We start from the raw sequence: 26,339 nt of genomic DNA on the forward strand, positions 1-26,339 counted from the left end.
GTTTTCTGGAAGCCAAACAGGCACAACCCATTCAGCAAAAGATTACATCCCATCCAATATTATGATTTATGATATCATTCTTTTCCAATCATGAGTGAATTTTTTTTCAATCATTCTTTTTCAACCCATTCCTACTTTTTCCTTCAAACCAAACATAGCCTAAAGGTAGGCATATCTGAGCCATTCGTCATCTTCAGAGCCATCAGGCAGTTTAAAATTTAAATAGAGGGAATATCTATGATACAGAAAAGATATGATATGGAAAGAATTTTGACCAATCAAAACCTATCCATAAATTTTGATAAATAACACTTTATTTGCTACCATGTTTTATGATTTCAGTTTATTGGTCGGTTGTTTTTTCCATATCATAGTCGAAGAACTTCAGACAGCCGTGGGCGTCCAAATATTTGTATCGAATATACATTTCATTCTCATGGGAAACATGGTTAAAGATTTGTACCGAATACACATTACTTTCTCATGGGGAATATGGTTAAAGAGCGACTGTCATTCAAAGGAAGCTTCTTTGCATGGTCCGAGTCAACCAAGGCTCAGGTCCACGGACGAATGGGAGAAGAAAGATGGAAAAATAAAAAAATTCTGTTCCTAGCCAAGGGTGTCAATGGACCGGTTTTGGATTGGACCCTGTTTAGTCTAAAATTAACTTAGACGGATTGGATGGACCAACAAGGCATTTTGGATTGGACCAATTTGGTCTAAAATATTTATTAGACTGGATTAGACCTGGTCTGTCTGTAACAAATTTATATTGGATTAGGTTGGATTAAGCCAATATCTGGTCCATTAATATAAGATAATAATATGTGTCAATGGACTAGGTTTGGGTTGAAGTCAATCTAAATCAAAATGAATTTGAACAATCCTCCAATAATGTTAATTGAAGTTGATGATGTCATCATCTCAACATTTTTTAAATGTCAAGATTGCCCTTAAATAAAAATGTGGTTTTACACTAACTAAAATACTATAAAAAGTCATCTATGTCATGCTTCAATAGTGGATTAGAACCCACCTTGACCCTCATCCACCTCAACCCCCACTCTTTGATTTGTATATCCACCACACTCAATGTTTTTCTCAAAACGCAAAAAAAAAAAAAAAGTGTAGGAGACACAAAAGTTGATAGAAATCCAAAATAAAAAACGATATGGTTTTTTTTTTATCAAAAATGTATTTCAATCAAAAAATTAGAATTGAAGAAAAACAACGAAAATGATAAAAAAATAAAAAAATATATTTTAATAAAAAGTAGAAAAATACATAAAATTCATAAAAAAATTCAAAAAATATATATAACTCAACAGACTATACAGAAATGTAGAAAAAAACACAAATTTTATGAATTTTATGGTTAGTGTAATAAGGAGTGGCAAATTTAGAAGCTAATTTACCATTCAAACTATCAAAGTTGGGTAGTTTAGTAAATTTGCCTCTTCCATCAGCTCAAGATAATGGAAGGGGTGTAAATGCAACATTGTCATAAAGTTTAAGAGAGGACACTACTGTTAGGTATTAGCATAAAACAGGGTGCTGAATCACAAATGTTAGAAAGAACAGGGGAGGTTTCAGAAAAATAATTTACCCCTTATAAATAGGGATAAAAAAATTAGGGATTCACATCTTAGTTAAGAGGTTTTGATGGAATCTAGTGCATTAGTGCTATTTAGACCTGTTCATGGGCCGGGCCGGGCTTTGATTCTTTATTAATAGAAAACTGTTAGGACCGAGCCCGGCCCGACCAACGGGCCTATAACTTGGGCCTGAGCCCGGCCCTGATAAAAAGCCCGAAGCTCAACCTAATAAAAGAAATTCAAAATTTTTCTTATTTAAATGGACATTTTTTTTATTTTAATTTAGATGTTTTTCCCCTATTTAAATGAACAATGAATCTACAAGTGAATCAATGACCTTCTCAAATCAAAAAATTTATTCAAATAGACATCACATAGGGTTTTTACTTAAGTTTAACTATAGGTCGGGTCGGGCCGGGCTATTTTGACAAAGCCCGAGCCCGGCTCGAATTTTATGTGGACAGGGCTTTTTGGTCCGAGGTTAAGCCCGTGGACCAAAAAGCTTGTTCAAGCCCGTCCGGGGGTCGGGCTGGGCCATCGGGCCACCTGGCCCATGAACAGGTCTAGTGCTATTATAATTACAACCTTAATCATGGTGACAAATTATGGGGCGTAGGGATTGTCGATCCTGTCCTCTCATCCAAACTTTTGCTTTATAATTAAGCATTGAGTCAATTAACTGCCACGGTGGCCCTAAGTTGATGGTGTGAGTGGATGCTAAAACCCTACTTAACAAACACACTTTAATATATAGGTTGAACCATGCATAACGAAAAGCAAAAGCTTAATTAAGGTGCACTGTTAATGTCACCCATTGGCCTGGCATCAATGTTATGTGAACAGCTCTTCCCCTGGCTTTTTGTCTTTTGAGGACAAATGAAATCCAGCGTGATTGTTGGGCTGTTGGCATTCAGGAGATTGACCAATAGCAGTCCATTCAGGTACACACTGGATATTTTGGCACAACCCTTGATTTTTGGATTTCTTACCACCACTGCCACAAAGGTTTTAAAAATTGGATCGAACATGGAACCGTTTTAATCACCAGTTCTGGGTCAATGATTCGACTATCTGGGTCACTTATCAAATCAATGGTTTATGGCCCAAAAATGGTTACAGGGTAAAACAGAATCAGTTGCCTAACCAGTTTTGAGTTAACTAATCTGATTGTTGGGTCTGGTCCGATTTTCAAGACATGCTATCACAGGCACCAATTGTCCTTTTTAGTGGTTAAAACAGGAAGGAGGTCAGTCAATCAAGTGGCTCCTTTGGCTTAGGCCACCACTGTCCATTTTCCTGGAACCGACCGACGCCTATTGAAAGAATGTTATGGAAGGCTCCTCTGGTCTAGTTCCAGCTCCGCATCTCCCATGCGTATTGACAAAAGAAAGTTCTGGAGAAATCAAACTCTTTGCCTTTGGTGAAAGAAGCAATGGTTGATTGTACAGTTCCGGTTCGTGTTGAACTTTGAACGGATATAAAGTTTGGAAGAAAAGGGACGATTGATGGAGCAATTATTGACTCCTTTTACTCCGTCAGTTGAATGTTGACAATTGACATGACATGAACCAAACCGAATCTGCCCCCACAATGTTTCACAGCACATCTCCGTGTATTGAAAACATTTTCGGATCATGATATCATTATTCTGAATATTATTTTCGGGAAATATTCCCAATACACGGAGGGAATGTGCTGTGGACTCTTATGAGTGAGATGAGAGTGCTAAATGTGATATTGGTTGTAAAGTAAGGATTTCGTTTTAATTAAGTTGCCCAGTACATCTCATGATCTCATCTCAAAAGAAGCACGCCATTCGTTTGATGCGAATTCTCTTCCAGTCCTCTCCTTTGGCAAACGTATTTTAGTGGGTCCAATTATAAGATTACACCATGTCAATGGGCTGCGGACGAGAAAAGGTATCGAATGAGAAAATCAGTCCACAAGTATGCCACCTTTAATCAAAGTGGCCGGGCATAACTTGAATTTGTCAATGGTCGTCGGACTTGATCTGATGGATAGACGTGAACTGTGTTACTTACATGAGTCACTCTGACTGGGTGTCAGAAAATAAATACCTATTGAGCGACCTCATCAAACAATTTTAGCTTTTAGATTGAATAATTCCAGACAAAAGTGTATTTGATCATCATCATCTAATTCATTATAATCAATTAATTAAGATGCTGTTTGGCAAGTTTTTTTGGATAAATCTTTCAACAGCCCAATAGGCAATAAGACACAAGTTTTTGGGGTCTTGTCTTTAAAGGCTGAGATTGTATGATTTGTGTCATCGTCTATCGGACTGTTAAAAACAGTTAGGAAGGCTATTTTAAGCACAAAAGACTAAAAGCTTCATTTGAAGCTTTTTGATTTTCCATTTTTTTGATCTTTCCATATGCTTTTGATATACATGATACCACATGGAAAAATACCATTTTTTGGTCTTTTAAGCTTTCCACAGACTAGAAGACACATCGAACACTACCAAAAATTCATGGTCCCACTCTTTGATTTGATCATCACACCAACCAAACAACACATCCTATCATGTATTGGGAACATCTCCCATGAATAACATACAAACACGGGATGTGTTCTGTGTGTGCATACGGCTGGGAAGTATTGTGAGGTTGGTGTGAGGAGCGCTACCCTCAAGATAGGGTTTCACATGAGGGTGTTAGAGAATAAAAACCTATTAGGACCCACCCTGGATTTCTTGCCCACATACTCTCTGTCTACGCTTTACCCACTTTGAATTGCAATCATACATTGCTATCTTATATTGTGAGATGTGCAGCTGAAATGTACCACAAATAGGGTGCGGGTAGAGAAAGTGAGTAGGAAATCTGGTCATTTTATGGATTGCATAACAGCTTAATCTTTTAGGTTGAAAGGCTACCGGAGAATGGGACTACAATTATTGGGTCATCTTGAGAGAAAAAACGTGATTCCCCAGCAGCATGGGAGGAAGAAGAACAGACAGAAGAGAACAATCAATTCAAAAGATTCTCTCTCTCTCTCAAACAAGTATAAGGAATAAGTGCACAACTTCCCCACTTGCCTAGTTTGGGTGCCCTCCAGTTTAGACCGCTTTCCTTTTTATTTTCCTTTTTATAAATTGTAAAGGCATTTCTGGTCATTTTCACTTTCCACGTTACTGATCAAAACCTTCTTCCACACGGAAATTTGGAAAACCATACCAAACCCTACCCCACCCCCACAGCCTCTTTCAGATTTTAATTTCCACATAATTTAGATTATGGATTTTAGATTTTAGACAACAACCACAACTTCAGACAACCCTAAACCCAACCAACATGCCTCCAGTCATCTGTCCCATTGTGAAGATTTTCAACTTTGGACCAATTAACTTGTGAAGTTATGACTTGAATAATATAGAAACACCAAGCAAACATACAAAGGCAGGCATTTGATGACAACCACGAACACATACAACACGCTTACGGAACAAGATAAAGCAGACAGATACATAAGCCGATGATGATCCCTGCAGTCAAAGCTAGCTGAAAGCTCTTATTCTTAAGCTGTTGCAATGGGGCCTAAGTTGGCTGCAGCCTCCATGTTCTTGAAGGCCTCGAACCTGGGCTCCTTGGGCTGAAACTTCACCGTCGCATACAGCTTCATGTAGTCCTCGAATACGAACTTGGGGTACACTTGCTTTGTCTTTTCTGCGTCTTTTTCCACCAATTCTGGGGCCGGGTAGATCACTGCGTCGCTACCGGGGTTATAGAATGATGCGATAGACATCCTGTTACCGTCGGTCTGTGCGACCACCCGGTGTTCCACGCTTTTGTATTTTCCGTTGGTGATCACCTACATGTACATCTCGTCAATCAAATCCAAGACAAACCCAGCTTAATTATTAATTTTTCAGTTGCAAAGCTTGCGACCCAACAAATCATGGCTACCTTATTAGCTAATAGTATCCTATGTCAGTGTGTGTCTGTGGAGTGGGGGGCGTACCTCCAGTTGGTCACCGATGTTGACCACAATGGAATGGCGCATCGGGGGCACGTCTACCCACTCGCCGTCCTTGAGGAGCTGGAGTCCACTGACCTGGTCGTCCTGGAAGAGCAGAATTATGCCGCCGGCGTCGGTGTGAGCCCGGAGGCCCTTGATCAGCTCTGGGCTCGGGCAGGGAGGGTAGTTAGCTACCTTGGTGCCGAAGGTGGGTCCTATAGACCCGTAGAAAGCCTTCTTGATGTACCCTTTCTCCAGCCCAAGATTTTCACAGAGCAAGTCCAAGAGTACCTCGGCTAGCTTCTCCAATTTCACCACAAATTCCTTCATGGCTTGCCTGAATCATCCACAACCAAAATGAATTGTCTCTCTTCTGTTCGTCGGAAAGATATACAGAATGTGCTATCTCCTCGTTGTCAATACCATCAATGTTATTATACCTGTATTCGTCGGAAAGATCCGGGATCTCCGACAAGTTGGACGCAGGGAGGTGGCGCAAGAAGAAGGTGCTCTCCCAATCCATGTCTGTAATCTCCTTCTGGACCCCTTCAAGAGCCTTGGTTGCCACCGAATCCTTGAACCGCTGCTCCAAACACTTATTGTAGTGCTCTTTAGTCAGCCTCTCGACGGTGTCCATCAAGTCGTGAGAGATCCCATGATTCAACAGCTAAAATTACAGAAAAAAAAAAAAAAATCAAAGCACAATCAGCACCCATCTAATTTATATATACTCGTATATCCAACAACATAAACTTTTCATTGACAGCTTTTTCTGAGCTTTTCCACAAAACATATATGCAAAGTGAAGACTTTTCATACCTCAAAGAATCCCCAGTTCTCACAAGCATCTTTTAAGATCTCCATGGTGGCTGCTCGCTCTTCACCGTTCAGTTTCTCCATGTTGATAATTGGGAAGTACGCCATTTCTCTCCAACTGTGAACTGTAGGTGCAGGTGACTAAGTGTGTAAGTGTATGTGTCTCTACCTCTCTTTCTCAAGCTGAGACTCGATGCAGTGGTTCTTGGTGAGTCTAGCTGGGCTCAATTTATAGACGTTTGGAAGGCAGTGAAGTGGTAAAAAAAATAAAATAAAATAAAACGACAAAAATACAGTAACAATAGATAAGGTGAAGGATGGTGAAGGGTTTGAGCGAGTCTAGCTATCTATCTAATTATGGAAAAAAAAAAGGAGTCGTGGAACAACGTACAGAGGCTTAGGGGGATTGATTATACTTATTAGGTCTACCAGTCTGGTGACCATCAACAACTTCAGTCCAGCACTAATCCATGGTCAATTCTATTCCTTATTGGAACCTCTTACCTCTATCTCTGAGGTGAGACGGGATCCGGGACCCGCTTATTGGCTGCATTCTCCGCTTTCTTTTTTGACGATAGACCACCAAGATGGATATGGCTGCTACTTGCTTTTTTACTTTTCTGTTTTTCCTTTTCTTTTTCTGCATGAGCCATGGGTTTTGTTCCTCTTTCACTGTCATTGTAATTGCATATATATAAGCAATGAAAACTGAAAATTTTCCTTTTTACCCATCCTTTACCCTAATACAAGGTTTTTAAAATCGGATCGGAAGGGAACCGTTTTGGGTCCAGTTCCCGAGTCGAACAGTCCAAACAAATGGTTTATCTTAACAAAAGTAAAAAAAACGACTAAAAGCCATTATCCGATTCAATCACCCAAGTCACTGGTTTGCTGATCAAATCAATGATTTTTAGTAAAATATGATTTTGGGGTGAAACAGTTTTTAATTTCTCCTGTATAATCCGGTTTTAAAAATATTACCCTAATATATAATTAGAATGCAAAAAGAATTGTGAAGAGTGACTGACTAATTATTGTTTGTGGACCAGTTAGATCAATTTGAATATGATAAATCCCAATTATGCATAGAAAATTAATTGGATGATGAGCAATTTGCTGGGGCAAAAGGTGGCCCATGTTCATGTAAGGGCCAGCAATCAGCATTAACGAACAAGAGTTGGGGACCCTTTTTAACCAAATATATTGTTTTCAAATGGGGCTTAGCTTAGGCCGATGCAAGGTAGGGATTCATGTTTCCTAATTATTTTCATAGGTGGGCCGGGCTCTCTCACGTCGCAAAATAAGAGCTTCATCCGTCACTTGTAATCTTGTATAAACAATCGTACTCAAATCTTTGACTTCTGAATCACATATGTAGTGTGTGATGTGTCCTTGGCAAAACCTAAGGTAGGGTAGGTAGTAGACATGATGGAGCAATTACGTAGAACAAATCTTTTCACTACTGTTACAGGTAGATTCGACATACATAACCATATTACCATTAATTAGGACTCCAAAGTTCAGACCTGGTGTGTGGAATGGATTAATGTTTATTTGGGTAGTATCCATCTTAACCCAGCAAAAGGACTTTATTACGTTGGAATGGCTAAGGTTATAAAATATTTTTGAAGATAAATAATAAAATCATGGACTAAGTAATAATATCGAGGGTTTTTTTTTTTTTTTAGATTTTGAGAGTGAGAAAGTTGGTCAATGGGATTTTGGTTTTTATTGACTAAAAATCCTATGTTCTTTTTCTAGATTAATGTGGGGACTAGTGAATATTTATTTTCTTGTGTATCACTATTTATGTAAGTGATAACCATCTCTTAGGTGGATAAATGACTTTTTCACATTGGGGAAAATTGCCAATACTTGAATGAGACAAAAATGTCCCTTTTAATAATATAATTTTATGGTTAAAATGGTCATTGTCTTTTTGTCTAAGTGGAGAATAAAAGAGAATGGGTAAATACACTTACTTGGATAAGCGTTTCCCAAGAAAAACTTACTCAGGTAACTTACCAAAAAGCAAATAGGGCCTTAATGTTAAGTCAAAGGCAAGATAGGTTATGTGAGGTCCTTGATAGCCATTGAAGAAACACTATCTCTTACGTGGCAATTTTGGTGCCATAACTTGGTTGATGAGATCTAAGTCTCCGGGAAGAGTACAGAATGTATTTCATTGGGTGGATGGTACTGTTTCAAGTACCTGGAATAAGAAAACAACTCCAGAAAGAAATAATAATCCATGTTCATAGTATGTAGTGCAACATACAAGCTAGCTTACAAGTTGAGTTGGATGCATGTAAGATGTTTGATGTTTGATCCCATACATGAATAAGACGTCTTCATCTTTATCCATACGTTATACTACACATGTAACACCGTCCAACACATCAGCATCCATGCATGCATGACCAATGACCAATCAATTTTACGTATGCCTTATATATATAGTAAGTAGTCTTCCAAAAACACGAAAAAGAGGAAAAGTCATTATGGAAATAAGGCATGTGAAGTGGCTGCAAAATAAGGAGATCTATAAATTAACTAGTAAAGGCTGGAAAAGTAGGAGGCAACCCTGCAAAGCAAGAAAGAAGGCAATAATACTAAGTTAAGAATCAAGAGTGTGTATATTTGACTTAGAGTTAGCCGACCAACTCCCCAAATAGGCGGGTTTGGCCGTGCGAGATACAATATTTTTGGAGTCCAAAGTTCATTAATGGTAAGTGTGAATTTGGGAAAATTGGGATTTGATTGATAAGTAGTGAATGGATGTCTTGATTTGAGAATTGAAATGGTGGGGTTGGGAGTTCTCATCAACCCCATTATTTCCTTCCATGTCCTTGTCTCATCTAGTGGCATTTCCAAACATCCTTTGGTCCGTCCATTCATCAAATTCGGCAGAGAGTGAACTTGAATTTGTCATATTCCAAGGGAAGGACCCGTGTTTGTGTGGAGGAATCTTGGTGGGAACCCCCAGATATTTATCTCTTTCTTTCCACCATCATTTTCAATTCCAAACATCTCTCCTGGGTCCTCATCGTCCGCCCTGTTATTATCTATCTGCTTTTATTCTCTCTACTTTTGTGGAGAAAAAATAATTTCTGACCTATAATACAGACTCCACGTATCGTGTAGATAAGGTGCCCCCCCCCGCCCTTGGTCCCACCCAACCAAATGTCAGAAGGAATGAAAGGCAGCTAGCAATACCTAACACCCAAGTGGGGTTTAATTCACAAAACAGCCCAAACCCCACGGCTCCAAAGCAAAAACGAGTGTGGCGTATGTGGTAATTGGAATCATGGAGGGAAGGTGTCCCTGCCACGAGAGAGGAGAAGCTTACGTGCATATATTCGGCCATTATATATCTTCCGATTCTTAGTTAATACACGGAATGTCAATGTGATGGAGTCGTTTTGTAGGTGCAATTAATGAGCGAGGATTAACTGAATGCGATGGCTGTTCAGTAGGCTTTGGAATTAATGATAATGTTTCACGTTAGTAATAAAATACATGGGCTGCATCTTTTATCGTGGGTTTCATGAATTTATTACCGACATAAAACAATCTGCTGAACAGCCATTGCGTTCGTTAATCAGAACACACAATTAACAGCCATTGCGTTCGTTATTCCATTGCTTAGCTATGAAGATGTGATTGATTTGAATCAAATGGGAACATGCACGGTTTGTGCTTTCCTGGGTGGCCCCATATATTGGGATGCTTGGTTGGAGGAGTTGATTTGTTGATTCTGATTTATAAATTTGCTATGTCCTTTCCTTTTAATTTGACAAGATTGATTTTTCAAATATCAGTAGAAGATTATGTGAATTTTGATTTCCCTGAATTGTCTTGTCAGTTAGTGATTTCACAAACCCTCTCCAAAACTATTTATTCTTGAGGAAATGATTTTAATAAATGGATTCCTCCAACCAGAAAACTTCTTTAGTATGCAATGGTTTATAATCTGCAATTTGGATATATGTTTCCTTAGCTTTAATCAATTAGTTAGTAATTTTCAAAAAATAATTTTCATAAAAATTAATAATTTAAGAAAATAATTTTTAGAAAAATTTAATATTTATTAATAATAGTTTTAAAATTTTTATCTACATTTATTATATATTTATATGTACTAAAATTAATATTTATTGTATTTCAGTAATTAGTTATTGTACCTTTTTGATATATATATTTTTAATATTTATGTATCTTTATTTTGTTATTTAATAGTAAATTTTTAATAATCATTGGAGATTAAACTATTGTTATTTATTTATTTTTTTTAATTTAATTTATTATACATATTAGATTTATTGTATTTTTGTTATAAAATTATTATCAATACTTATGTATTGTCATTATGATTTATTGATAATATTAATTAGAGATTAAACTATAGTTGGATATTACACTATTTATTGATTACTTTATTATATTTTCAGTATTTATTGTATTTTATCAATTATTTATTTTATTTTCAATAATTATTTATTATTTTCATTATAAATTTATTTTCAATAATTATGCATTTTCCCAATAAACTTTTAATAATTATTGAACATTATACCATAGTTATTTATTACAGATTAGACTATTAATTAGTTGAAATTAATTATTGATATTTGTAAAAAAACATTAAAAGTAGTATATAAAACATAAATAATCACTAAGTATTTAAACAAAATATAAAAAAAATCTAATCTTATTTATTTCTATTATTTCACTTTCGTTTAACAAATCACTCATCCCCACTAATATTAAAAGTAAGAAATGGTTTTCATCTCTAATCAAATTATATTGGATAAGCTGATAAGTAAGAAGTTCATTCGAGTCAAATTAGGGTTTTTTTACCAGTCATGAATGATCTACCGGTCGGTGGATGTAGGAGGGGGGGAGAGAGAGAGAAATGAAGGAGGAATGACATAGGAGAGTGGGTCATCTTTGGTTGTCGTTGATGTCGAGTTTCTTGATACCAGAACCAGAAAAGCTCGGAGTATATGATGAACACACTACAGAACGAACATGTTCTATTATACTACAACAACAACGACGTGTTGTTAGGATTAAACTTTGAATTACCGATTAATTAGTATGGCAAACAAGAAAAAAATTGAGGAATATGTGAATTATAAAGCAAATAATAAGAACAAAAGAAAGGTAAAGATGACACCAAATTTACGTGGTTCGGTCAAAGAGACCTACATCCACAGGAGAAGAAAGAAAACATGTTTATTCATGTCCTTGATGAGAGAACTACAAACTGACCACCTTACTAGTGCCGAAATGCCTTTAACAAAGCCTTGAAGCACTAAAAAAAAGGGCATAGATGACTGCTTTGAACTGGTGTGAGAGAAACCCTTAATGGCAGCAGTGAAGAAGAAGAACGATCCAAACAGAGTAGGAGCAGATCTTGTTAGAAGATGGTGATGGAGTTCTCCCAATCTTTTCAGCCTTCTAATGCTCTCTCTCCATACACATACTACCCCCCAGGAGGCACCCCTTTTATAGAAGAAAATAGGGAAGTGGAGGAGTCACAATAAGTGTAGCAGTTTTTGGTGGTATAATTGTGACTGTTGAATTACTTAGCCACACCAAACGTCAACAATCTCCACCTTGGCGATAATTCAAGCAGCAAATCTCCCTCTCCAAATGCCCCAAGGGCATCAAGCATCAAATGAGACAAGACCCACCAAGTCGATGCAAGCATCGAACTTGGATGATGGTAATGGCTTTGTTAACATATCTACAGGATTCTCAGCGGAAGCTATTTTGTTGACCAAAACACGACCATCCTCAACAATATCACGAACAAAGTGATAACGCACATCAATGCGCTTGGTCCTCTCATGAAACATCTGGTCATGAGTCAAATGTATGGCACTCTGACTATCACAACAAGTCATTGTAGCCTCCTGTCTACCTGTGAGTTCACCAACCAAATTTCATAACCATAAAGCTTCCTTAGCGGCATCAGCGACAGCCATATACTCAGCTTCAGTCGTAGACAAAGCAACATTCGACTGAAGTGAAGCTTTCCAGCTAATAGAGGTATTCCCCAAAGCCATATAGACCTTCTCCTCATTAGACTTCGGTGACTGCTTCGCTGATAATTTGAAGTGAGCTGCTAGAGGAGTGGAGATAGGTTTGGCATCTGACATGCCAAAACGATCAAGAACTTTCTCAATATAGTTCTGTTGACTGAGAAACGGTTTCCCATTCTCACGATCACGAATAATCTCCATACCTAGAATTTTCTTCGCTGGACTCAGATTCTTCATCTCGAACTCACTGTTCAAGAGAGAATTCAACTTCACAATTTCAGACTTATTCTTAGAAGCAATGAGCATGTCGTCAACATATAATAACAGATAAATGAAGGAATCATTAGAGAGCTTTCTGAAATAAACACAACTGTCAAAGGCACTCCTGGAATAACCACTAGAAGTAATAAAAGCGTCAAAGCGCTTATACCACTGCCTTGGAGACTGCTTAAGGCCATACAGAGATTTTTTCAACAAGCAAACATGGTCTTCCTTTCCTTCTACAACGAAACCATCTGGTTATTTCATATAAATCTTCTCTTTCAAATCACCATGCAAGAATGCAATTTTAACATCTAACTACTCTAATTCCATGCTATGCATAGCTACTAAAGCAAGCAATGTACAAATAGAAGAATGTTTAACAATAGGGGAGAAGACTTCGGTATAGTCAATACCTGCAACTTGACTGAAACCCTACGCCAATAACCTTGCTTTGTGTCGAGCATCCTCAACATCAGGAATACCCTCTTTAATCTTGTAGTCCCACTTGCACCCAACAATTTTCTTCTTTGGTGGTGGTGATACAAGCTCCCATGTGCCATTCTTTTCGAGAGATGCAATCTCCTCTTTCATGGCAACTAACCACTTACCACTGTCTAGACTGGATATGGCTTCATCATAAGTGGTCGGATCGGTAATGCTATCTACCTCACAAGCGATGGTCAATGCATAAGACACACAATCATCAAATCTGCTTGGTGGCCTTATCTGTTGCCTCGGTCTATCTTTGGCAATAGTGTGCGACTCCTGACTGGGCTGAACATTATTCGATGTGATTGGTTCATCTGACTGAGAAGGCTGTGAATAGGGATTGGGCTCCACCTACACTTGCATCCGATCATCTTGTGATGTACCTGAATCATCAGCAACAGATTCCTCCTTCCTTGGAGATAACATGTGTGATTCATCAAATATAACATCACGACTAATAATAATTTTCTTGCTTGAAGAGCAATACAACTTGTAACCCTTTACACCGGAGCCATAGCCCACAAAAATACATTTCTTTGCTCTAGGTTCTAACTTTCCATTGTTAACATGAGTATAAGTAGGACAACAAAAAATTCTTAAAGATGAATAGTCAGTAGGAGTACCTAACCAAATCTCAAATGAAGTCTTAGCCTCGAGAGCTGAATGTGGAGATCGGTTCACCAAATAGGCTATCGTGGAAACTGCCTCGGCCCAAAAAGACTTATCCAAACTTGCATTGGACAACATGCAATGAGCCCTTTCCAAGAGTGTGTGGTTCATCCGCTTTGCCACACCGTTCTTTTGTGGTCGACCAACACAGGTGCGGTGTCTAACGATTTCTTCCTTTAAATAATAATTTGTAAAGTTAGACTCACAAAACTCGAGCCCATTATCAGTCATCAACCTTTTAATCTGCCTCCTTGTCTGCTTCTCAATCATAGTTTTCCACTGCAAGAAGACTTCAAACACATCATTTTTATTTTTGGAAAAATACACCCATACCTTTCTAGAGAAATCATCGATGAATGAAAGAAGATAATTTGCTCCACCCTTCGAAGAAACACGAGAATGGCCTCATAAATCTGAATTGATGTAATCAAGTGTACCTTTGATACTATGTATCCCTTTGGCAAAGCTAACTTTTTTGTGTTTACCAAACACACAATGTTCACAAAATTAAAGAGTACCTGTGACATGCCCACAAAGTAAGCCCGCTTGCTCAAGGAAGTCATCCCTTTCTCGCTCATATGTTCGAGCCTCATATGCCACATCTTTGTAACTACCAAAGCAGAAGATTCTATCACAGTACTTCCCTGCAATACATATAATCTACCAACCTTGTTAGTTTTCATAACTACCAAAGCACATTTGGTTACCTTAAGAACTCCACCTTCAGCTGAATATTTGCAACCCCTAGAGTCGAGTGTACAAAAAAAAATCAGGTTCTTCTTTAGATCAGGAACATGACAGACTTCATTTAATGTCCTCACAATACCATCATGCATACACACTCGGATGGTCCCTTTATCGACAACCTTGCAAGTTGCATTGTTGCCCATCAAAACAACTCCACCATCAAAATTTTCATATGTGGAGAATGCACTTTTGTCGGGACACATGTGGTAAGAATATCCTGAATCCATAATCCATTATGAACCCTTCCTTGCAACTGCATTTGCAATTAGCAGAAGATCATTCTCTGACTCATCCGCCGCAACACTTGCTTCTGCATGAGGATCTTTCTTTGTGTCACCACTTGCCTGATGTTTCTGCTTATTTTGGAACTTGAAACATTCAGCCTTAACATGACCTTTCTTTGTGTCACCACTTGCCTGATGTTTCTGCTTATTTTGGAACTTGAAACATTCAGCCTTAACATGACCTTTCTTTGTGTCACCACTTGCCTGATGTTTCTGCTTATTTTGGAACTTGAAACATTCAGCCTTAACATGACCTTTCTTTTTGCAGTAGTTGCAAGTCAAATTACGATGCTTTGACTTAGACTGACCCTTTGACTTACTGTTGCCACTTTTTTTAGGTGGCCTGCCACGAACAATGAGACCCTCGACTGTAGATTTACTTGGGTTATTGGTCAGTTGATTATCAATCAGTTCGCGTTGTAACAATGCATTCTTTACATCTTCAACTGTAATCTCCTCACGCCCATACAATAAGGTCTCTCTAAAATGCTTATATGATGCGGGTAACGAACATAAAAGAGTGATAGCCAGATCTTCATCATCAATTACAACATCAATATTTTGTAGATCCATGACAATCGAAAAGAACTCATCAAGGTGGGTTTTAATCGAGTTACCTTCCTGAAGACGAAGGTCCTTAAGTATGCTTTTCAGCAGAGGCCGATTAGTCACGCTCTTTGTCATATAGAGTGACTCCAACTTGAGCCACAATTCTGCTGTAGAGGTTTCTTTAACAACTTCACGAAGAACCTCGTTCGATAAGCACAAATGAATAGCCGACATGGCTTTCATATCTATCTCCTCCCACTTTTCATCGGACATGGATTCAGGCTTTTTCTTTTGCCCCGCCAAGGCTTTCTCCAAGCCATTCTGAATCAGAATCGCTCTCATCTTGAGCTTCCATAGACCAAAATTCACAGATTTATCAAATTTCTCAATGTCAAACTTCATTGATGCCATTAGTAACCAAATTAATCGGTAAATAATCCCAAAAATAATGCTCTGATACTAGTTTGTTAGGATTAAACTCTGAATTACCGATTAATTAGTATGACAAACAAGAAAAATAATTGAGGAATATGTGAATTATAAAGCAAATAATAAGAGCAAAAGAAAGGTAAGGATGGCACCAAATTTACGTGGTTCGATCAAAGAGACCTACATCCACGGGAGAAGAAAAAAAACATGTTTATTCATGTCCTTGATGAGAGAACTACAAACTGACCACCTTACTAGTGCCGAAATGCCTTTAACAAAGGCTTGAAGCACTAAAAAAAAGAGCATAGATGACTGCTTTGAGTTGGTGTGAGAGAAACCCTTAATGGTAGCAGCGAAGAAGAAGAACGATCCAAGTAGAGTGGGAGCAGATCTTGTCAGAAGATGGTGATGAAGTTTTCCCAATCTTTTCAGCCTTTTAATGCTCTCTCTCCATACACACTACCCCCAGGAGGCACCCATTTTATAGAAGAAAATAGGGAAGTAGAGGAGTCACAATAAATATAGCAGTTTTTGGTGGTATAATTGTAACTGTTGAATTACTTAGCCACACCAAACGTCAACAAACTGGGGACCGTCAATCACGTACTTGTTATCTGTCATAGACAACAAATAACGATTAATGATTCATCTTTCTGTCCATTTCCTTTATTTCTCTCCATTCTAAATACGTGGTTACAATCATTCTTGCTTTGCTTTGCGTTATTTGATTGATTAATTTAAGAAGAAAGATGGCAATTTGGTGGAGCTAGCTGTGGATGGTTCAGCTTATCTGCTTTCTTGAACAAGTACCACTACCACAGCGGGTTATTTTTGTTTTGCTTTTTTGCTTATAGTACTATAGATGGAGGGGAATAGTCGAAAACGAGGCCGGCTAGCTTTTGATTTAATTTGTTTATCATGTGTTATGATGCCCAATTGTTACAGATTTTGAAGCTTTTGGGTGCCAGATACTGTGCAACGCATCAGACATCCACTCCGAACCCATTTCTTTTCGAGAATAATCTTTTTGTTCCACTCTTCTTTCTTTAATCTTTACGCTTTACAGGAGGAAATCATACTTATCCATGAATTATGCCCACTTACGGTAACCGATGCAACGTCACATCGCTCTCTTTTCCCCTCTCTCTCGATCTATTTATCTTTGTATCTATCTCAGATCGACAGAATCATTTTCATTTTCCACAAGTAGTTGCTCTCCACACCCAGTTGATTGATCACTCGTTTTCACGCTGCTGTTCAAGTTGTTGAATTTAGTTCAATTAAGTACCTGATCAGGGCTGAAGATGGTAAAAAGAAAAAAGAAAAAAGGTCCTTTTGTAATAGTGCAGCCACAGGCGTAACCTGATCATGGTGTATTCCATATATATGAATGGTTGAATAAACATATCGAACCCTTGTAGGTTTCTTACTGTAACGACGATGTATCAAGACTCCATAGGGGTAAGATTTGGTTTCAAATATTTAAATCTGGATGACATGATAAATTCTAATGAAAGACAGCGACAGACACACGGACAAAAAAGATATATATCCAAGTAAAGCGGAGTATTCTTGTGTTTATCAAAATACCAAATCGGCATTTTTTGATTATGTTTATTTGTGCTTATTGATATTCATAAAATTTTATTTTAATGCTTTTCTCAATGATGAGACATTCATTCATTAGGTCAATGTAATACCTAATCATCAATAAATGATTTATCAAATATATATTTTCCGTTTTTGAAGACAAATCAAAATACAAACGTTTATTTAACGAAGGAAAGCCATGCGGAATAGATAGCTAATCTCGCTTGAGAAAAACCGATTGACCATTACGTGGAAGATTAATTAGTTTTCATACTGAGAAAAGCCAACGAGTGAAGGAAGTAGCAGTGACCGAAATCTATTTGTTCTATTGACTTGGCGTGAAATAAATCATTTATGTGGAGTCTAGAATTGAGTTTCGAAAATCAAATCACACGGATGCAGAATTAATGAATTAAAAAAATAAAGGATTACGTTTAGATGCGACAATTATCTCAATATTCAAACACTGTGATCAGAGTCAGGTAGGTTTATTATAGTGATATAAAATCATAGAAGAAGCCATCATAAATCCTTGACTTTGAATGAGACAAGACGGCAGATGATGTCGATGATCTAACCGTCCATATAACGTTGATATCAAACTTGGGCAAAGTATGTCAGAGAAATTTAATTTTATTATATATGATTAATAAATTAATATGTGACTTACCATTATTTCCCATATGTTCCATGTATGGGTATATATTAGATCCGTTGATCACTGGGAGCCATCAATCAAAGTCAAATTCTATGAATATCCAATCACTTACATGTCTGATTGGTTGACTTGGTTTGCCAAATTTCCTTTCCCTTACTCGCTCGCTCAAGAAGGTAATTGCGTGGGAGAAATCTTTCCCCCTACCATCAAATCAAACGGGATTTTCTACTCACTTTTTGTTTTCGTATTCATATTTTATTCACCATAAATTGCAGTCATACATCTTTATTATTATGAATTGAGAGATGTATGATTGTAATTCAGGAAAGGTAGAGAGTGGGTAGAAAAAGTGAATAGAAAATTTTGGTTGGAAAATTACACAAATTCCTCACTTAGACATTAATTCCTACCATTCGCTTTAATGGAATGTTAATTTATTTGTGATGTCATGTTTGAGTTGGATAAGTAACATATGAGGTGTTTTGAGTTGGATAAATTGAGTTAGATTTGATGACTTGCATGCCCAGAAAGTCAAAGACCCCAAAGTAGTTTTATAGGGAAGAGAAGAGCTGGTAACTGAGTTAGAAAGTTTGGAAGATAAGAGAGTTAGGGCTTATTCATTTTCTTTTAACTTTCATCTCTTTAGAGGAATCTTACAACTTTAAGAAAAAAATGGGTGTTTGTTTCCTTTTATCTCTTGCATATGTTTGGTTTCATTTACATTTATTGACGGTGCCACCTAAGCGCACTGTCAACAAATGTCTCATTAATTTCATGTGTGTTTTGCCTTCGGTTTTTGTGCGTCTCTCCTGTTTCAAGAAGCTTCATTTTGGAGCTTCCTGAAACGGATATGCTTTATTGGCATTTTGCTGATGTGGTGCCTAATGGTGCTTATGTATAATAAACGCCCTCATTAAATGTGTTTTTCGGTTTTACAATCACACAAATACAAACGTAAACGGAACCAAACACCCTTCTTATCTCTTATCATTTAAAGAGGAATCTTACAATTTTTTTGTTTTTTAATAATACCCTAAAACACAAACAGAAATTCTCGTTTATAAGAGGTTAAAATAAATATCTGACAGTTTTCATAATACAGAATTCGGAACTAACATTTTTTACATTCAGAGTTTAGAGAAAAATATCAGACGTCAAAGCAAAATAACATGCCCTTAAAATAAAAAAGAATGTGAAAAAAACAAAAAAAGAGAAATACCTGGGCAATGTGCCCTTAAACACTTTGTGGAACTAATTCTCCTCCCATGTGGCGTGTTTCAGCGCAATGGCACTTGAGTAGGCAGATTATCCCAAAATATATCCATGAATTTTTCCAACTCGTTGTCTTTCCATTTGACATGTCTCAGCCTTACAGTCGCTCAACATGTGGAAATTAAGCAAGAGCTATATATCTTTTATTGTGGCTTGATTGAGGAAGAAATATCACAGACAAGAGCTAGCAAGTAGCATTCAATAAGTAATAGTACTATATATTATAGGGGAAAGGGAGATGCATGAACGGAATTGGGGTTATGATCGGTAGAAGATGACACTACGCATGTGGCTCTAGCTATTACTAAGCGGGTCCCTAGAGCAGGACGACTTGGGTAAACCCATTCACATGTCAGAAAAGCCCTTAGATAGTCGTTTTGACATGCAGCCAACCGCAGCTCTATTGTTGTATTTAGACTTATTCATGGGCCGGGCCGGGTCGGATTTGGATTGGGCTTTTAGTCTTTATTAACGGAAAAATAATAGGCCTGAGCCCAAGCCCGAGCCCGACTCAATCAACGGGTTTAGAACTTGGGCCCGAGCCCGGCCCTGACAAAAAGTCCGAAGCCCGAACCCAAGCACGGGCCCAGCCCTTCTTCTTCTTCTTTCCTTAGTACGGACTACAGACTCCCTTTTACCTTATTGGGTCAGTCTAGTTAATATTTTTCTCTCCTTCCTGTGTTCCAATTTGCTTTGGTTTGGAAGTTTGGAGAAAGGAGTTTTGGATATTTTCTGGTACACGCATGGGTTGCTTTGGTCCCCATTCTTTTTTGTGTTTCATCTTTAATTACTTTTCTATTATTATTATTATTATTATTATTTCGTTTTTATCTTTGTTATTCAAAGATTTGATGATGACCCTTCCAAGTTCCACCACAACAACGAGAGAGGGCTTAATTAGAGTGGGGTTTATCATGACATCATCTCCACCGTGTCCTGAATCTCATGATGTTTCTGCTTCAAGCACTAACAAGTTCTCAGTTCTCACCCCATTCCTCTTTTATGGCTTACAAGTTACAACATTTCTCTTATTTTGTTGTTTAATATTATTTGATTATTTCTGTATATTAATTGTTCCTAGACAGAGAGAAGAAACAAGCCACTTATGCAGTTCTGCCTTGTTCTTTTCAGCAGGACCAACAGTTATAAAAATAGTAAACACTAAAGATTGTTATAGAATAAAATGGTAAAGAGGACTTACCACCGCTGCCGGTGATTGTATTCGCCGGAGAGTTCACGGTGAATCGGTGACTGTGGTCTGTGAGCAGCGAGCTTGACCTGCGATTTTGACAATGATCACTTGATCAATTCTTGTTTGAGAGAGAGAGAGAGAGAGAGAGAGCTCACCGCTGCCGCCGGAATTGTTGCGCCGGTGAACGTTTTCCGCCTCGCCGGTTGTGGCTGCCTGAGAGTGAGGATGAAAACTGTGGAGTGTGGAGGATGTGGAGAACTAGAGATTGGAGATGAAGGGTCGGCTGAAAAAAAGAATGGGAAGAGGCATAAATGTCTCGACTAGGGGTTTTATTTAGGTTTAAGTATAGGTCGAGCCGGGCCGGGCTATTTTGGAAAATCCCGAGCCCGACTCGAATTTATTGCGGGCCGGGCTTTTTGGCCCGAGGTTAAGCCCATGGGCCCATATACTTATTCAATCCCGTCCGGGGGCCGGGCCACCTGGCCCATGAACAGGTCTAGTTGTATTATTCACCTTCACATACAACATTAATGAAGTTTTAAATTATGAAAGCTCAAAAAATAAAAAATAAAAAATAAAAAGAAGCCTTTCAGTAGAGTGAGGAGCATGTGTGTTCTGGCCTTGGCGCTAGTACTCATGGCTGCAGGCTTTGCACCTATTAGCCAACCAACCGTCTGCCCATTGTAGCCAATAAAATTCATCCTAATGCATGCTTAGAGAGCCTCTTTATACCATGGTTTTATAAAACGATCTAGTCATCGGTTTTCAGGCCAGTAGTTTGACTGTTCAGTTCGAACAAACAATTTGTTCTGATAATAAAAATTTTAAAAATAAAAAAAATAATTAAAAATAGAAAATTAATAAAAAATTATTGAATGGATCGATGGTTGGACCGTTCGAGTTAATGAATTATTGACCGATTTAACAGTTTTTGGCCAATGACTGAGTTCAGGGTAAAATGAAACCAATTGCCTGAACGATTCCTGGACAAACAATTCGATCATTTGAGTCAACAACGATTAAAAAACCATGCTTTATACCATGCTTTACTAGGGGTATAAATCAGGTTGTCCCGAGTTAATAATTTATATTATTTCAGGCTCGGACTTTGGATTGAGGCTATTGAAATTTTAACAAAAACCCAATCTTAACCCACAAAAGTTGCACCCCTAATACCTACAACTTTTGGAGCCGTCATGAAATATGTATTTTTATTTATGGAGAGATATTTTCAATACATAATACAGCAAGTGACTATGAATACGTACAATGTGGGAACGGTTCTATGAGGACTGAATCCAAATTCACCTGTGAGTATAGTAAATGGGTATGCCTGTCGAAGTTAGCCTAGTTGATTAATTTCAACCATCCAACAAGAAGAGGAAGTATTTTCCAAAGCGGTTGGTTATAACTTGTATCTTCTTTAATGGCATTCTAGTTGGTTGGATGAACAAAAATACAACACTTTGAAGTTCAGAGGTTGAAGAATTCTCATCAGTTGAAAAAATAGGCTAGGGTAGGGCCTAAATAAGCCATGCCCATGTGTGGAGAGGTTACCGGACTGAAAAAACCAGGAATCGGTTATTTGATTGATTCCGTTTTATCGTAGAATTGTCATTTTGGCTAAAAAATGGTTGATTTGGTTATTAAATCACTGATTTGGGTGATCGGATCATTCAACGGTTTTTGGCCATTTTTTATTTTTTAATTTTTTGTCAAAACGATTTTTCCATTTGGTTTGAAAGATTAGACTATTTGACCTGGGAACCAGACCCATGAATGGCTCATTGTCTGGTTCGGGTTTAAAAACCTTGATTTTATCTTTCAACCCTCTTAATTTTCTATATGACATGTTTCGGCTTTGAGTGATGATTCATCCAAACCAAGGTTCAAAGTATCGATGAGCGCATCGGCCAATATCAGTCCTTTTTTTTAACTTTTACTTATTTTCGATTTTGGTTCAGAGGGGCCGGTTTAAGTCCCGGCTACATACCCTCTGATTCAGGCCCTGACCCAATACAACCCCTGTAGGGGCGTATCGGGAATACAGGCTAATACATAAAGATTTTTTGAAACTTGATTCTAACCACCACCTAAATCATGTGGACAACAATCCGCCTGCAACTTCAAAAAGTTGATAAATCTTTTGGCGTCTAATTAAGATTGTAAGAGCCCACATCCGCTGCAGTCATGGTTGCAGCAAAGTTTGACGATAAATTACTAAAACAAACTATCTCAATAATCACGTTAATGGATAGCAGTCAAGTGGGTCGGTGAGTGGTTACTGGTTAGCAGTTATCACGTTAATGGTTCACAAGCTCCAGTCTGATCTTTCACTCTTTCAGCCTATACCATGTGTCTTTGCTGCTTTTTAACAAGTTTTCCAGGCAGAAATGTTTGAGTTACTTGTGTTTTGTAAACGTCTAGTTTATTTTGTAATTTGCATTAAAAAAATTGATAAAGTAAAAAGTGAGTAAATAGATAGAGTTTGCATTTTAAAAAGCACAGAAATAATAGTTGAAAAATCAAGCTCATCCGTGTTGATTCATTAGGTTGCGTTTGATTGAGGTGTAAATATGAATTGATATAAAATTCAACCGTCGGTTTGCATTTATACTCATTTATTTTTGGTGTAAAAGTGGAACGGTGTAAAATTTTATATCCGGTCCATTTTTACAGTTGTTTATTTTTCATGTAAAAGTTTCACCAAAAATCGATGTAACCATATTTTTTGTCTGATTTTTACATTGATAATCAATGTAAATGATACATTGATAAAATTAATGTACTTTTACATTCATTCACTTAAATATTCCCAACTGTCCAATAATTTTAAACCAATGGACTTTTATATAATGGATTTTTTCATTGACTGAATGTATTTTTCCACTGCATTCGAATATAATGGATTTTTTCATTCCAATAATTTTAGCTATCGTTTTTATTTAAGTTGGAGTCAAATGTATATTTCTGAAAATTTAGATACGAAAAGAGCACATTTGAAGTTCAGACCCTAAAGTGAGATTATAAGGAGAGGTAGAAATTAAGTGATGCAACTTGGATCGGCCCAAATTAGCATTTTACACCGCTTCAACGATTTGGGATTGGGTCAGTGGACTGGGCCTTTCAAATTTCGACAAAAATCCAATCCGAGTCCGCCCAAGTTAGATCAGGGCAAAATGAAAATTTATCCGCCAGCTGAAGAGTGGAGTACGATTAAGCTAATTTTCGGGCCTGGCCAGCCTCTCTGCAAATTTGTTTCCTTTTTTTGGTAGAGTCCTGCTCTGCAAATTATCAATCCAATTCACAACCTAATTTTGTTGCATCTAAAGTCTAAAACCTAGTGCTCCTTGATTAACCCCTTCCCACCAAAGAAAAGGAAAGAAAAAACCTTCATCCAATGTTTTTGAACCGCCGTTGATTCAGGTGGTTAAGCTGTTCGGCCTGAGAATCATCTGGACAATTGGATTTATTTTACCCCAAACTTGATGGTTTTTGGCCAAAAACTGTTAAATCGATTAACGATCTGTTGATTCAGGCAATTGAATTGTCGACCTGTTCGACCTACTCAATAGTTTTTAATCATTTTTTATTTTTTAAATTTTTTGTCAGAACAAACTGTATAATCAAATTGAACAGTTAAACCAAACATTGCTTCCATTTCTTTCATTCATTTAATAGGCACGGCTGTCGATGGCCATATCAGCCCAACAGTCCTGAGCCGATGCAAACCCATTACATAGTTTCTGAATCAGTCTGCATTTCACTTTTTTTTTTTATTGGTTTTACTATTACATTACACGTGTTACAGGGGATTCATCGGTTGGAGACAGCAGGGTGCACGTGAGGTTGACTCATCTTACCACCGATAGCCTGTGGTTAACAGATTTGATCCCATACCTCTTTCTTTTTAGGGATGTTGAGTGACCATCGGAACATCTGGGCCATCGGCCCACTTAAGACCCCAACTGATGAGAAAGATATCTTCAACATTATATACATGTTTGTCATAGTTCACCTAAAATAGTTTCATACAAGATTTTAAAAATCGGATCGGACATCGAACCATTTTAGCCATTGGTTCTTAGGTCAAATAGTTTAATTGTTTAGTTCGACCAGATGGCTCATTTTGATTTGAAAAATAATTTAAATAAAAAATGGTCAAAAAACCATTGTCTGCGTCACCAGGTCAATGGATCAACTGCCTGGGTCAGTGGGTTGTTGACCAAATCAATGGTTTTTGGCCTAAAAACAGTTTTAGTATTAAATTGAACAGGTTTCTTGACCAATTCCTGGGTCATCCGGTCCAACCATCTGGTCTGATCCAATTTTCAAAACCATAATTTCAGATAAAATGTCTAAAATTATTATTTTAAGAGGAATAAATATGATATTTTGAGAAGAAAGAACAAGAGAATCAGCATATTTATCACTAGATGCCTGTTAATTAAAACCAGGATTTGTTGGATCAGAACTTATTGAAAGAATTGACAATAGAGTCAGGTATAGGGTTTGAGTTGGAATTGGGTCTGGGTGGTAAGTGCCGGTAGTAGATTTATCCCGAGTCCTGACCATGGTCAGATCCAAACATTGGGTATATAAAGCCAAAAAAAGGCCCCCTATTTCAAGGAACCGTGGACAAATTTGGCTGGATCAAGATGTCTTATGTAATTAGATGATCTTAATGCTATGTTTGATTTGATAGAAAATAAAAACTACAAAATTGAGGGAGTCTTCTTAAAGTTCAGTTTGAAAGGAGTACAAATACAAATTTGTAGATTACAAAACCTTATATTTTATATTATTTTGTATGCACTTGTACTGTACATATTTGTATTTGTACTCTTTCCAAATTGAGCCTAATTTTTTTCTTATTTTCTATCAAACCAAACACAGCCTAAATGTCAAGCTAATGACCATATTAAGGCATCTAGGCACTTTTTCCATTTGAATTAGGGCTGTTCACAGGTCGGGTTGGGTTGGTTTATTGGCACTTTTCCGATCGTCCCGACCTAGTCGGTTTATCTAGAAATAAAACCGAAACCAACCCAATAAAAAGTAAAACCGACTTGATCGGTTGAAATCGGTTTGGATCGGTTTTGTGAATGATTCTCTCAGTGTGAATGATAAAGAATTCATATCTAACAAAGCAAAGGTTGGATGCCTGAAAATTAAAAATGATTTGATGAATTAAAACTGATATTTTATATATCAGAAATTTTATATATAATATGTATATATATATATATATATATAAGTCGGTTCGGTTTTAGTTTTCATGTGTGAACCAAAACTGAACCAAATCATGGGTTTATGTTTTTTGTAACCCGAAACCAACCGGTGCTGAAGAAAAACCGACCAAATCGGGTTGATCGGTTTAGGTTTGTTATGAACAGCCCTAATTTCAATACATTAGGCTAAGTTTGGTTTGATAGAAAATAAGAAAAAATTGATATAGGTTTCCCTACAATTTTCTTTCTTTCCCTACCTTTTCCATCAAACCAAACACAGCCTTAGGATAACAGACACCCAAATTGCCCTTTTTCTGAAATTGTAGATATATCATTGCACCAGAATGCTTTGCATGAGTAGGCCCAACTCAAGCCTGGGTCGATCTAACACAATTTTATAAGGGCTGGGCCTGAGCCTAAAGTTCTGGATTATTTTTTTATTTTTTATTTTTATTTTTGGGCCAGGCCCGAGGCCTTAAGCTCAATTTTTAGAATTAAGCCTGCCCGACCCAGCCCATCC

At 37.4% G+C, this 26,339-nt stretch overlaps 1 protein-coding gene across 1 annotated transcript; it reads right to left on the reverse strand.

Annotated features, from left to right (window-relative positions):
• Positions 1-4,954: 4,954 nt before the first annotated feature.
• LOC148875228 (1-aminocyclopropane-1-carboxylate oxidase-like) lies at positions 4,955-6,595 on the reverse strand. Its single transcript, XM_088964308.1, has 4 exons — positions 6,399-6,595; positions 6,020-6,246; positions 5,583-5,916; positions 4,955-5,432 (listed from the first exon to the last, which is right to left on the reverse strand). Exons 1-4 carry the CDS (start codon positions 6,501-6,503, stop codon positions 5,139-5,141), a joined length of 960 nt encoding a protein of 319 aa, XP_088820434.1. The 5' UTR covers positions 6,504-6,595; the 3' UTR covers positions 4,955-5,138.
• Between the last annotated feature and the right edge of the window lie 19,744 nt (positions 6,596-26,339).

This window comes from Nelumbo lutea, chromosome 1 (genome assembly GCF_056320005.1).
Source record: "Nelumbo lutea isolate HS-2025 chromosome 1, American lotus-T2T, whole genome shotgun sequence".
NCBI lineage: Eukaryota > Viridiplantae > Streptophyta > Magnoliopsida > Proteales > Nelumbonaceae > Nelumbo > Nelumbo lutea.

Coding starts and splice junctions, on each gene's coding strand:
- LOC148875228 (XM_088964308.1), bottom strand. CDS start 6,503: ATGGCGTACTTCCCAATTATCAACATGGAGAAACTGAACGGTGAAGAG. Junction 6,247..6,398: donor AGAACTGGGGATTCTTTGAG/GTATGAAAAGTC, acceptor CTGTAATTTTAG/CTGTTGAATCATGGGATCTC. Junction 5,917..6,019: donor GATCTTTCCGACGAATACAG/GTATAATAACAT, acceptor TGGATGATTCAG/GCAAGCCATGAAGGAATTTG.